General features: G+C 40.4%; 1 protein-coding gene across 1 annotated transcript in view; it reads right to left on the reverse strand.

Moving 5' to 3' along the window:
* The window catches only part of TRANK1 (tetratricopeptide repeat and ankyrin repeat containing 1), a 40,604-nt gene that overhangs the window by 24,196 nt on the left and 4,421 nt on the right, over window positions 1-11,987 (reverse strand). The window contains exons 5-10 of the mRNA XM_031059584.1: window positions 9,226-9,309; window positions 5,641-5,779; window positions 5,073-5,204; window positions 3,193-3,360; window positions 1,260-1,415; window positions 634-885 (exon numbers count right to left, since the gene is read on the reverse strand). Coding sequence (XP_030915444.1) covers window positions 634-885; window positions 1,260-1,415; window positions 3,193-3,360; window positions 5,073-5,204; window positions 5,641-5,779; window positions 9,226-9,309 — 931 coding nt within the window. The remainder of the gene's footprint in view (window positions 1-633; window positions 886-1,259; window positions 1,416-3,192; window positions 3,361-5,072; window positions 5,205-5,640; window positions 5,780-9,225; window positions 9,310-11,987) is intronic.

Raw genomic sequence — 11,987 nt, forward strand, 5'->3', positions numbered from 1 at the left:
AAGGCCAGACCGTATCTTCTCCACGTCAGTCAGTCATTGACTGAAACAAGAGGCCTCCTTGTTCCTGTGACCTTCAAAAGGCTTCAACAGGACCATGTGTCCATAACTTATAGCTAACATCAAGCTGTAAGATTAAATGAAATATGCCAGAGGGATCCAAGGAATAAGCTCATGCAAAACACAAAGTATGATGATGTCTACATTAGTTAAAAAAAGAAAGACATCTGGTCATGCCTTTGAAATCAATGAAGAAGTCCCCTGTTTGTAGCATAACAGCAGAGTGAACTCAAAGACTGTGGCTTCCACTTTCTACCAGGACAATATTGTGGCTGAAGACAGAGAAACTGAGGCCCAAGAAAAACTACAGATGCAGGAGCAATGATAGTCCTGGGCCTTTTACTAACCCTAGAGGAAAAATTTAATTTGCTAAACATCTTCCACCCATGCAGCCTTACTAGCTACGCCATGTCCCACACAGCAGATGCAGCCAATGCATTGGCATTCCAACAAGCTGCTGCACTTACAGAGAGCCATAAAAACCCCATGTGTTGGTATTTTTGAGACTATCTTGCTCCCAACATGTCAAATAACATACTGCATCTCTTATAGCACATTAATATCACAGTTTTTCACCTCCTCGTTCAAGCAAGCATCTTATGAGGTTCACTTGCGCATCCAATTTTTCACACTGTTGGATAATGTTGCCAATGTCAACATCTGAAAGACTGCAGGTTTTGAAGAGTCCTCCACCTGATGGACTTTCCCCATCGGCTTTCCCTGTTAGGAGCAGCAAAACTTTATGCCACATTTGCTTCCCCAGCAACTGTTTTATGAAGCTGTTAGCACAGGCATTGGAGATGTCGCATGAGATTTCTTCAGGGATTTCTGCAAGACAGTCAAGACAACATAACTCACTCAAAAGACACATAATGAAATCCACCTCATTGTAAACTAATTTCAGAACAATTAACTTGTTAAATTGAAAGTAAGGAACAGCGAAATATATCTTTCCATCTTTATGCTGTCAGCCAAATCAGTTTGAACATTATGATACATCATGAATTTCTGTGCATATTCCATTGGTTCTAAGTGCAAAACACAACATTAAATGTAATTAAAAGCACATTGTTCCAGTCATAAAAGTTACAGAAACACATAACAGAAGGAAGGGTAAAAGGGCAGTAAGTTTATGTTAGCACCAAACACATTTTTCACGGCAATTAATTTTTGTGAAAGGGAGAACTGGGAACTCACTGCACCTTTCACAGAAGACAGCCATCTCAGAAATCGCTTAACTGCATCTTCCTTCAATACATTTTTATTATGTGCTCCATTTTCACACCTGTAGAACTGGACAAACTGTTCCAGAACATCCTGGAGAGAATCTGTATCAGCTGCGGCACTTTCATTCTCTCCTGCAAAACATTACAGAAATTGAAAATCCACTTCCTTGCCAGCATGTTTTCAGGGCAAGACTGTAATGCATTACATCCCAGGGCTCTAAGAAACGTGTAGTGACAGATTAAAAACAGATGGCTGAAACTCTTACTGCCAATGCCAGTCCTGTGATGGATTTCTGACCCCAAAGGAAATTTGATACTTTCATCAAATACACTCTTGTTCTGGTTTTGCCTGGGATAGAGTTATTTTTCTTCTTGGTAAATGGTACAGTGCCATGCTTTGGATGTAGGACAAGGATACTGCTGATAGCACAGTGATGTTTTGGTTGTTGCTGAGGAGTGTTCACCCTGAGACAAGCACTTCTCCATGTCCCATGCTCTGCCAGCGAGCAGGTGCACAATGAGCTGGGAGGAAGCATGGCCAGGACAGCTAATCTGAACTGGCCAAAGGATATTCCACTCCAAAGAATGTCATGTTCATTATATAAACTATGGGGAATTGGCCATGAAGGGACCATTGCTGCTTGGGGATGGGTTGAGCATCAGTTAGTGGGGTGTGAGCAATTGTACTGTGCACCATGTGTGTTTCTTGAGGTTTATTCCTCTCTCTTTCTCCTTTTTATAACTATAACAATAATAATAGGAGTGGTAATAATTTACTTTATTTCAATTTTTAGACTGTTCTTATCTCAACCCACCATGGGAGGGAAGGGGAAGTGAGTGAGCTGCTGCTTGGTACTTAGCTGGCAGCTGAGGTCAAACCATGACTCCATTTACCATAATTCACTAGGCTGAAAACTGTAATAGCTTCTGTATGCAGGCAGGAAAATGCTGCAATTATATAATTGTTCGGAATTTTTAGAGTAGATGACTAAACTCAGTAATGTTTGCAGTGTACACTTTTAATGAGCTTGTCTTATTCCCCAGTGCCATTTTAAAAATACAGCCATAAAAGAATTTCTCCTATTAAAATTAAAAAAACAAAGCCAAAAATATACACCACACCAAAATGTTACCTACAAGTTTTAAGAGATATTCATGCAATGGGAAATAGCAGATTTTAAACAATGTTCCAATTAATGCTAAACAAACACCAAAAAACTTGGCTTGGATTTCCTAAATGCTTCGAGGAATTTAGACACATGAAAGACCAAATCAAACAGTAGCTTTATCTCTTACAACAAAGAGAGAGACAACGCTGGTCATCTTTTTAGAAAGAATGACTAACCTCAGACTTTTACGTGTAAAGCTGAGGCTCATTCTCCAGCCTCTCATTTACACTAAGCTTAGAAAACTTGCAGCTTGTGCATCTCCAAAAAAAACCAAAAACACCCTGGTCACAAAAGACAGTGCAACCCGAAATGCCAACCAAAGCCATTATTACCACAAGAGGTATTGGTGTTAACCTCCTAATGGAGAACCACTGTGCTAAAACCTTCTCCACAGCAGAGATCTCCACAGTAAAGAAAGAAAACCTCCTTTGCCAGGAGCTGTAAGATGCAAGCACAATAAAACCCAGTGTTTCCCAATAAACTTATAAGCAATACACACATGAAAACTGAGATGTAGCCTAAAAACTTTGTTTGATGCCAAGTTTGATCTGAACATCACTTGGCCAGCAGTTGCTTTCAAGCAAGGACAAAATGTTCACTACTGACTAGTAAGAGATCACAGCGACAACTCACAGGGAAAGTTACATAAAACACACCCACAATAACTTATTTGAAATAAAATTATTTTGTACCTAAAGGTTATAATTTTAAAACAGGTAAAGCACACACTGCTGTAGTACCTGTCTGTTTCCCAGAGGAAGTGATTTTCTCAATCTGTGTGCTGATTTCTTTTACAGCATCAAAGTTTTTGTTCTTTTTCAAGATATCTATGACATATCTTGACCGTGCATCTGGAACAGTGGGATCAACCCCAAAATTCAGGAGCATGATCACATCTTCTGTTTGTCCTAAAGCAATACATGAAAAAAAAAAGAGGAAGAATAATTCACATTTTTCAGGATTTTTGTTCTGTTTTCTTTTTTATTTTTAATGACTTGGTACAATTTCTAGCATAATTTTAACTTTTAAAAAATCTAAATTCTTCCCAGTGTCATAAGTTGACAGGGTGGAAGTCAAAGGTTAGACTTGAAGATCTCAGAGGCCTTTTCCAAACTTAATGATTCTGTGATTTTATGATTTATAATATTTATTATATATAGCTATAAAGAAATAAACTTTAGTAGATACATATGAAAATACATGTTTTCTAATATAATATATAATACATAAAGACATAAACGTTAGTAAATAAATACAGATTAAAAATATGTGCTCTCTACTAAATAAATACCATCTGAATAGTACCAAATAAACTTTAAGCATCCAAAAGTCTGGAGTTACCTTGGCTGCGGTGTTTGCTTTGTGTTGCCACCTCGTGGGCAGAGTAAGGAATACAAGGAAAAAAGCCAGGGTAACATAAAATGAAATCCCACAGAAACTGAAGGAAAGCATTTAGTTTTCCTCCTCTGACAAGGCACAGTGCTATCTAGGCCTTCAATTTTCACCTATTTAAAAGAACAGGAGAGGCCTGATGGCAAATTATAACTTAGTTAGCCAGGAATTTTGTGGTCCTTTAAAAATTTTGAAATGAACTATGATTACTTAGCTAAGGAATGTTTGACTGTGTTACTTTAGCTGGTTTTAATTTACATCTATGTCAGCTGAGTGTCAGTAGAAGACCCTGAGAAACTACCTCACCAACCTGCAGAAAGGAACTCAATGGACCCACACCCCTCAGAGAATTTAATCAATAGCTGAAGAACAGAATTCAATAAAAGATTGTTTAATGCAGTCATGTAACTAGAGATTAATTAAATACCATAGAACAAGAAAGATACCTTGAGAGAGTAAAGGAGTCAAAGGCCTATGCACCCCAGAAAACCTGATTAATACATTGCAGGTGCAGTAAAGGAGCCACTTTGTAGGTTTATACAGCCCAGACAACCTAATCAGTAGTAATTGTCTAACCAGGACAGCAAATGTAATAAAGCACTGTTTAGCTGGATAAAACTTGGGTTATTCATAACAAAAAAAAAGATAGATGAGATGTTCTGGTGGTAATTAAGAGGAACAAAACACCTATACCATAATGCAATAAATTGGGCGGGGAGTATCTATAAAAAAAAGTTGGATGCTATCGTGTATATAAATGAGTGGAAATTCTTATTTTTTTGAACATGTCTATGGCAAATGAATTCCCAATATGTTCCCAATTTTGACTCAAAATTGTTATTATGAATGTTCATCTAACAGGTTTTTGCTGTTAGATTTAAAACTCCTTGTTTCAGGCATCCAAGTGGTCTAATGTGATTTTAAGGGCACATCAAAATTTAACAATTTTAACTTCTAGGATTCTAAGAACTGCAGCATACTTGAGAGAAAACCCCAACCAGACAAACCAAAGACCAAAGAAAAGGGTCACACATCAGGCATACAAATTTAAAAAGGAATTCTTGGAATGTTTAAAGATCAGTTGCCACTACAAGTCTGCATTCAGATACTTTCTCATTTTCTTCCTTAGCATGAAATATTTAACACCAGGGTCTGAAACTTTCTTCCATTATAGATTTTTCCATGTGAAAACAAAACAATACACACACGGACAAGAAAAAGTATTTACTGCGTTTCTGTGAATATTCACTGGAAGAAGCCACAATATGCAGCAGGGTCTGTCCATCTCTGTCCTTCTGGTTGATCCTATCCTTCAGCTCTGGCCTCCAAGTCAGCAACCACCTGAAGAGATGGTTCTTTGCTGAAATAATAAAAAAAAAACACTTAAAGAAACTGGAGTTTTTCCCCTTTGGAGTGGCAAGATGCAAATCTAAGGTTGACTCATGACTCTACTACACACAAAGAAACTGCTGCTCCACACTGAGATGGGGGAAAGAAACACTGGACCTTTTTTAAAGCTGATGTATTCGGGTTACAAAAGACCCATATCAATCACACTTTTGTTTCAAAACATAGAAAATAATTATATTAGGTTTCCACCACTATCAGGCATGGGTGATCAAGGAGAGTGTTTACAATATTTCTAAAAGAGTGCTTTATTGGCATGTGCAAGGTTATACCTAGATGACCTGACCTGAGCTGCTGGGTTTTAATTTTTTTTAATTTAAAAAAGGTCCAGCTGTCAGTCCTCTGATAAAAGCCAGCATTGTTTTATTTAAGCTGCAGATGTCACTCACTTGCTTTGATACACAGCCTGATAACAGCATGCAGCGGATACAGCCCAATGGACTCAGCCTTGGCCCCAATGGAAATCAGCCACTTGACTAACTCTGCTACTTCCTGCAGCTTCTCACCGTGACCATACAACTCAGAAGTCTGGCAGCAAAGAGAACAATTACAACACATTATTTTTACATACACAAAAAGCATTTATTTTTCAATAATTTCTATATTTTCATGACGAGAATCAGTAACACAACAACAACCAAGCCATAGCCACTTAAAATTGAATTATTTATTTCATAGGTTTACACAGAATGGCTTAGCTTGGAAGGGACCTTAAATACCATCTAGTTTCAACCCTCTGCTGCAGGGGGTTGAACACATTTCACTACACCAGGCTGCTCAGAACTCCATTTAACCTCAAACACCTCCAGGGATGGGGCATTCAGAACCTCCCTGGGCAGCCTGTTCCAGTGCTTCAGCACCCTCTGAGTAAAGAATTTCTTCTTGATATCTAATCTAAACCTACTGTCTTTCAGTCTGAATCCATTCCCCCTCATCCTGCCACCACGTGGCCTTGTAAAAAGTCTCTCCGCATCTTTCTTGTGGGCTCCCTTCAGGTACTGTAAGGCCACAATTAGGTCACCACAAAGCCTTCTCTTTACCAGGCCGAACAATTGCAATTCTCTCAGCCTTTCCTCACAGGAGAGGTGCTCCATTCTCATAATCATCTTGGTGGCCTCCTCTGGTGGCCTCAGTCCCAACGAACTGATGATAGGAATAATATGGCCTTCAGGACCAGGGTCCCTCTGCACTTGGCACTGGTGAGGCCACACCACAAGTCCTGTTTTCTGTTCTGAGCCACTCACTACAGGAAAAACATTGTGGTGCTGGAGTGTGTCCAGAAAAAGGCAATGGAGCTGGTGAAAGGTTCTGGAGCACAGGACTGATCAGGAGAAGCTGAAGGAACCGGGATTGTTTAGCCTGGAGAAAAGGAGGCTAAGGAGAGACCTCACTGTTCTCTACAGCTTCCAGAAAGGAGGCTGTAGCCAGCTGGGGGTTGGTCTCTTTCACCACCTTCCAGGTGAAAGAAGGAGGAGAAATGGCCTTAAGCTGGGTCAGCAGAGGCTCAGATCTGATATTGGGGAAAAAAATTCGACCGAAAGAGTAGTTAGGTACTGAAGTAAGTTGCCCAGGGAGGTGGTGGAGTCACCAACTCAGGGAGTGTTCAAGAGACACCTGTATGTGGCAATTGGAGTTTAGGGATGATAATAGTGCTGCTGTGTTGATTGTGAAGGTCTCTTCCAACCTTGAAACTACACAGCCTGAGCAGAAACCAGCTGAACTTAAAAAGTATGTTCTAGCAAGGACTTAATGAACATGAAGCACAGTCTACAAGGGGTATAGCAATATAGGATACTCTGGAGGTGTGCAGCAGAAGCTAAGATGGGAATTGAGACAATATGCCAGAAGGATCAGGACATGAGGAGGTGGTCGGAAACAGTGTTCAGACAAAACTTCTCCATTTGTGCCAGTCATCTTTTTAAATAGCAGCCTTCACACATGCTTCCAACATTTACAAATAAATTTTTTTTCTAATACTTCATGCCAAATTTTGACTGGCAAGAAATACTCTTTGAGCACAGTTATCAAACCAAAATACAACAGATTATAGGGAGAATGTAGGAGAAGCAGGGGAAGTTTGAGTTGTCAGAAAGCCACATTTTCTAATTTTTGCAAAGGAGGATTGGTACTTTGGGATTTTTCATCTTGATTCTTTCAGCCTTCCATGTGTACAACAAACCCAAGAAAACAGGTAAGATTGGTTGGGCCAATTCAACAAAAAAAGGGCTGTACTATTTGCAAAGCCTACCCATTTTTCCTGACTCAATGAGGCATTTTGCTTTGCTGGAAGACACTTTGTTAAGACACCCTGCATAAGTCTTCTACTGTGTTTCCAGGCTTCACTGCCAGTGTGGAGTTACTGCGCTAGCACTGGCACAGCACACCTGCCTAATGATACCCAACCAAGACATGCTTGCATATATCCATTCACTAATTCCTCCACTATCTCTAAAAACAAGCCTGTGAGATGTGAATTTATTTCCCTTGCATTACCCTCAGAATTACTCCTGCTTACTCTGCCAGGCACCTAACTGAAATACAATTAAGGTAAAAGCACCAATTTTAAATTATTATGACCAAAGTACCACAAAGTAACATCCTTGTAACATCCAAATGGCAAATTCTAATGTATTCCACCAACACAACTTAAGAGCTCTCTGGCCACAGAGAGCAACAGGCACAACTTTCCCAGGCATTGTCCTGGGAAAGGCTGTGAGAAGACCAGAGAAAAGAATGATAAACAATTCTTATCTTCACTTGCTGCACCTGTTGTTGTGAACACGTGGAATGTGTTATGGAGATTTGTTTACCAAAGGGTGGTTCCTTAATTGGCCAATGGTGATGTGTTTAGATGGAAGGACCAGTTGAGTCCACCTGTATCGTGACTGTCTGTAAGGGTGATGGGTTTCTTAATAAGTACAGAGTAATAAAGTGACTCATCAGCCTTCTGAGAATCATGGAGTCAATGCTAATTATTACCCAGTCGGGGGCCTGCAGTGACATAAACCTTTGTGAGAAACAGCAAAGCCTGATACTGAGAAAATTCCTGGGAAGCATGAGAGGAAGTACACACTATCTGAGAACAGGAAAGGCGTCCTGTTTCTTCAAAGCTTGCAAACCTTGAGGAAACCAACAAACTGTCAGGCTGACAGATTTATTACAGGCCTGCAGCCGGGTTGCATGCAAAGGACTGAACAAAGATTCTCACACTAAGTGTATAATATGCAATAAACAGATAAACTATGCAATAAACAGATTCATTTTGCTTTCAGCTTGTGAGTCTCGCATTCATACATCACCAAACCTTGCCAGACAGTTAATAGCAAGAAGAGATAGTACAGCTACTACACCTAATGTCTTCTAAAGTTCCTGTCAGGAAAGAAACTGTAAGAAATACAGAAATTCTTTACTGTGAGGGTGGTAAGGCACTGGAACAGGTTGCCTAGCGAAGCTATGGGTGCCCATTCCTGGCAGTGTTCAAAGCCAGGTTGGATGGGGCATTGAGCAACCTGGTCTAGTGGAAGGTGTCCCTGCCCATGACAGGGGAGTGGAACTAGACGATCTTTAACATCCCTTCCAACCCAAATCATTCTAGGCGTCCATGGTAAAGCCCAACGGAATTTCTCAATTTCTCACAAACACTGTGGATACCTTTAGCAAGCTGGTATGTCACTGCTATGGAAACTGGCTGCTCCTGAGCTGCAGAGCTGTTGAACTCCCAGCAGCTCCTGGCTCACAGCCTCCAGCTACACCTTTGTAATATTAATATACCTTGGAAATATTAAATTTCATTCAGAAATATTACATTACCAGAAGTTAAATTTTCAAACAAATAGATGGTAAAGTATAATCATATAACATCCATGTATTATTCTTAATTTTATTTTTCTTAGTTCAAGATGGAAAATCTCTCTCTAAAGTTATTAGGAAGAAAATAAATAGATACAAGGAAAAAACAAAAAACATGAACTTACCTCAAAGAGATTCTTCAGAGATACCTGGTTAACTCTGAGATCACGGGGCAATTCTTGCTTCTCAGACAACAACAACAGACAAGACTGAAAAAAAAACCCCAACCATTAATGCTCTTATAAGCACACTTAAAACTTTGTTTTTTACTGCCTCAACAGATCTTGTCAGAAAGCCAGCACAGACTAACAATACTTCAGATCTTTTTGTACTATCACAACTGAATCTCAGTTTCTAATTTTCAACTGAATTAATGTAATATACAGTGGAGAGTAGGAAGTTACAAGTGATGAAAGTTTCCTCAGAAATAAAGGCATGTTAAAAAAGTTAGGCCCTAAAAGATTCTCCAATACTTGGAATACTTCCGGTACTTGGAAATAACCCTTTGCTTTAGGAATGGACCTTTACAATGGGGACAAGACTGTCCAGCTAACACCAACATCCCAAGCAGAAAGCAAGAAATGAATACTGTATCTTCTTCTGCTTTCTTCTATTTTCTCAGTTTCTCTAAAAAACTTTGCCTTGCTCCTTGAAAACCCACCTAGCTTCACCAGAAGACAAGGAAGGACTATGGATGCCATCCACCTGGACTTCTGTAAGGCCTTCAATACACTGCCCCACAAGAGTCTTAGCTCTAAACTGAGGTGATATCAGTTTAATGAATGGACTACTAGATGGATAAGGAATTGGCAGAATGGCTGCATCTAAAGAGCTGTAGTCAATGGATTAGTGTCCAAGTGGAAACCAGTAGTGAGTGGTGTCCCTCCAGTGCCTGTAGAGGGACCAGTACATTCACGGTCTTCATTAATGACATCGCCAGTGGGACTGTGAGGTGCCTTCAATCACTCAGCGAGTTTGCAGATGGCACCAAGCTGAGTGATGCAGTTGATAATGCTCAAGGGAAGGGCTGACATCCAGAGGGACTCCAACAGGCTTGAGGAGCAGGCCCATGGGAAGCCCAGGAAGTTCAACAAGGCCAAGCGCAAGGTCCTTCACCTGGGTCAAGGCAATCCCCAGTATCAATACAGACTGAGGAAGAAGGGCCTGTGGGATAACGGTGGATGAAAAATAGGATAAAAGCCAGCAAAATGCACTTGCAGCCCAGAAAACAAACAAGATCCTGAGCTGCATGAAAAGTAGCATGGTCAGCAAGTCAAGGGAAGTGACTCTACCTCTCTGCTCTGCTGAGACCAACCTGGAATGTTACATCCAGCCCTGGGGTCCCCAGTACAGAAAAGACATAGACCTGTTGGAATGAGTCCAGAAGAGGGCCACAAAATGGAGCAACTCTCCACCCCTCAATCAGATGGGGATGGAGCAACTCTCCTGTGATGAAAGGCTGAGGAAGCTGGGGCTATTCAACCTGGAGAAGGTTTCAGGGAAAACTTACTGCAATAATGTCAATATAAAAAAGGGGGCTTTAAAAAAAGTTTTTAACAAGGCGTTTGTGACAGGACAAGAGGCAACAGTTTCAACCTGAAAGAAAGTTTGTTCTCATTGGACATAAGGAAAAACTTTTTTATGATATAGGTGGTGAGGTACTGGAACAGACTGCCCAGTGAATCTCTGAATGCCCCATCCTTAAGAGTGTTGAAGGTCAGGTTTGGCTAGCCTTTCAGCAATCTGATCTAATGAAAGATGTCCCTGCCCAGAGCAGGGCTTGGATGGGGCATCTGGGGCTCCAGTGAGTCCATAGCTCCAGTGTGAGTCCCCCATGGGCTGTGGTTACTGTCAGAAGCCTCCTCCTTCATGGTCTCTCCACAAGCTACTCTGCCTAAGCAGAGTGGTGGTAAAGTGGCGGTAAAACAGTTTGAACTTTACCTCATTTGTAAAAGTTATCAGTGTTGGATAGGGAAGGGAAGGTTACACTGCTTATGGTCTTGAAGAATGCTGAGACCAGCCTGATTCATCAATCCCAGAGTTACACATTCTGAGGGTGTGAAAAACAGTGTTTCCTGACAGAAACTGGTACCGGTGACGACACAGCACAGTTCCTGATAAAGGAACCAACAGGTGATACTACTGATAACTGATCTAAAGCTGCTAAGCTGACACTGCCAGCCTAGAAATACATGACTGACAGTCCCTTTATATGACAAAAGCACAGTCACACTTTTTAAAAGCATCTTCTAACATATCCCTTCCTGTATGTGTGCAGAGATTCCTCCCCTGAGTGGAAATTCCCCTCAAGACTACTCCTGGAGGCTGAGCAAAAGTGGTTTGCTCATGGCCACTGGCATGGGTAAGTAACATCAATCTCTATTTAGTAACAATTTTGCTATCTTTAATACCAATGTTTTACTATTGCTTCAATAAATAGTACACTATTATATAGTGTATATATTATTATATAATATTTACTAACTGTTATAACTATCTGCACCATGTAGTAAATAATTCTGATTAAAGTATTTTAGTCTGATCATTATCATAAATTTAAATAAGTTATTAATTTTATTTGTATGTATATATTTGGTTTGCCAGCCTTAATCCTGTGGAACAAAGTCATGTAAAGGCTCAATTACACATAAATTATTACACATCCTTTAAACATTAACCATTCACCAAGTCTGGGAGTAGGACTGGATCCGACAGTATCTAGGCACCCCTCTGAGGAGTTCAGAAAGCAAGTGGGTCCTTTCTGAACCTTATGACTGAACAGGAGGGGTTCCCTGATCCCTGAACTTCAACTGAAGCTTCCATTTTGCCTGTGACAGGCTGTAAAGGAGCCCCTTGCTCTGGCCTGGAGCACCTCCTCCTTCTCTAC

The sequence above is a fragment of the Geospiza fortis genome, unplaced genomic scaffold (genome assembly GCF_000277835.1).
Source record: "Geospiza fortis unplaced genomic scaffold, GeoFor_1.0 scaffold120, whole genome shotgun sequence".
In the NCBI taxonomy this organism is placed as follows: domain Eukaryota; kingdom Metazoa; phylum Chordata; class Aves; order Passeriformes; family Thraupidae; genus Geospiza; species Geospiza fortis.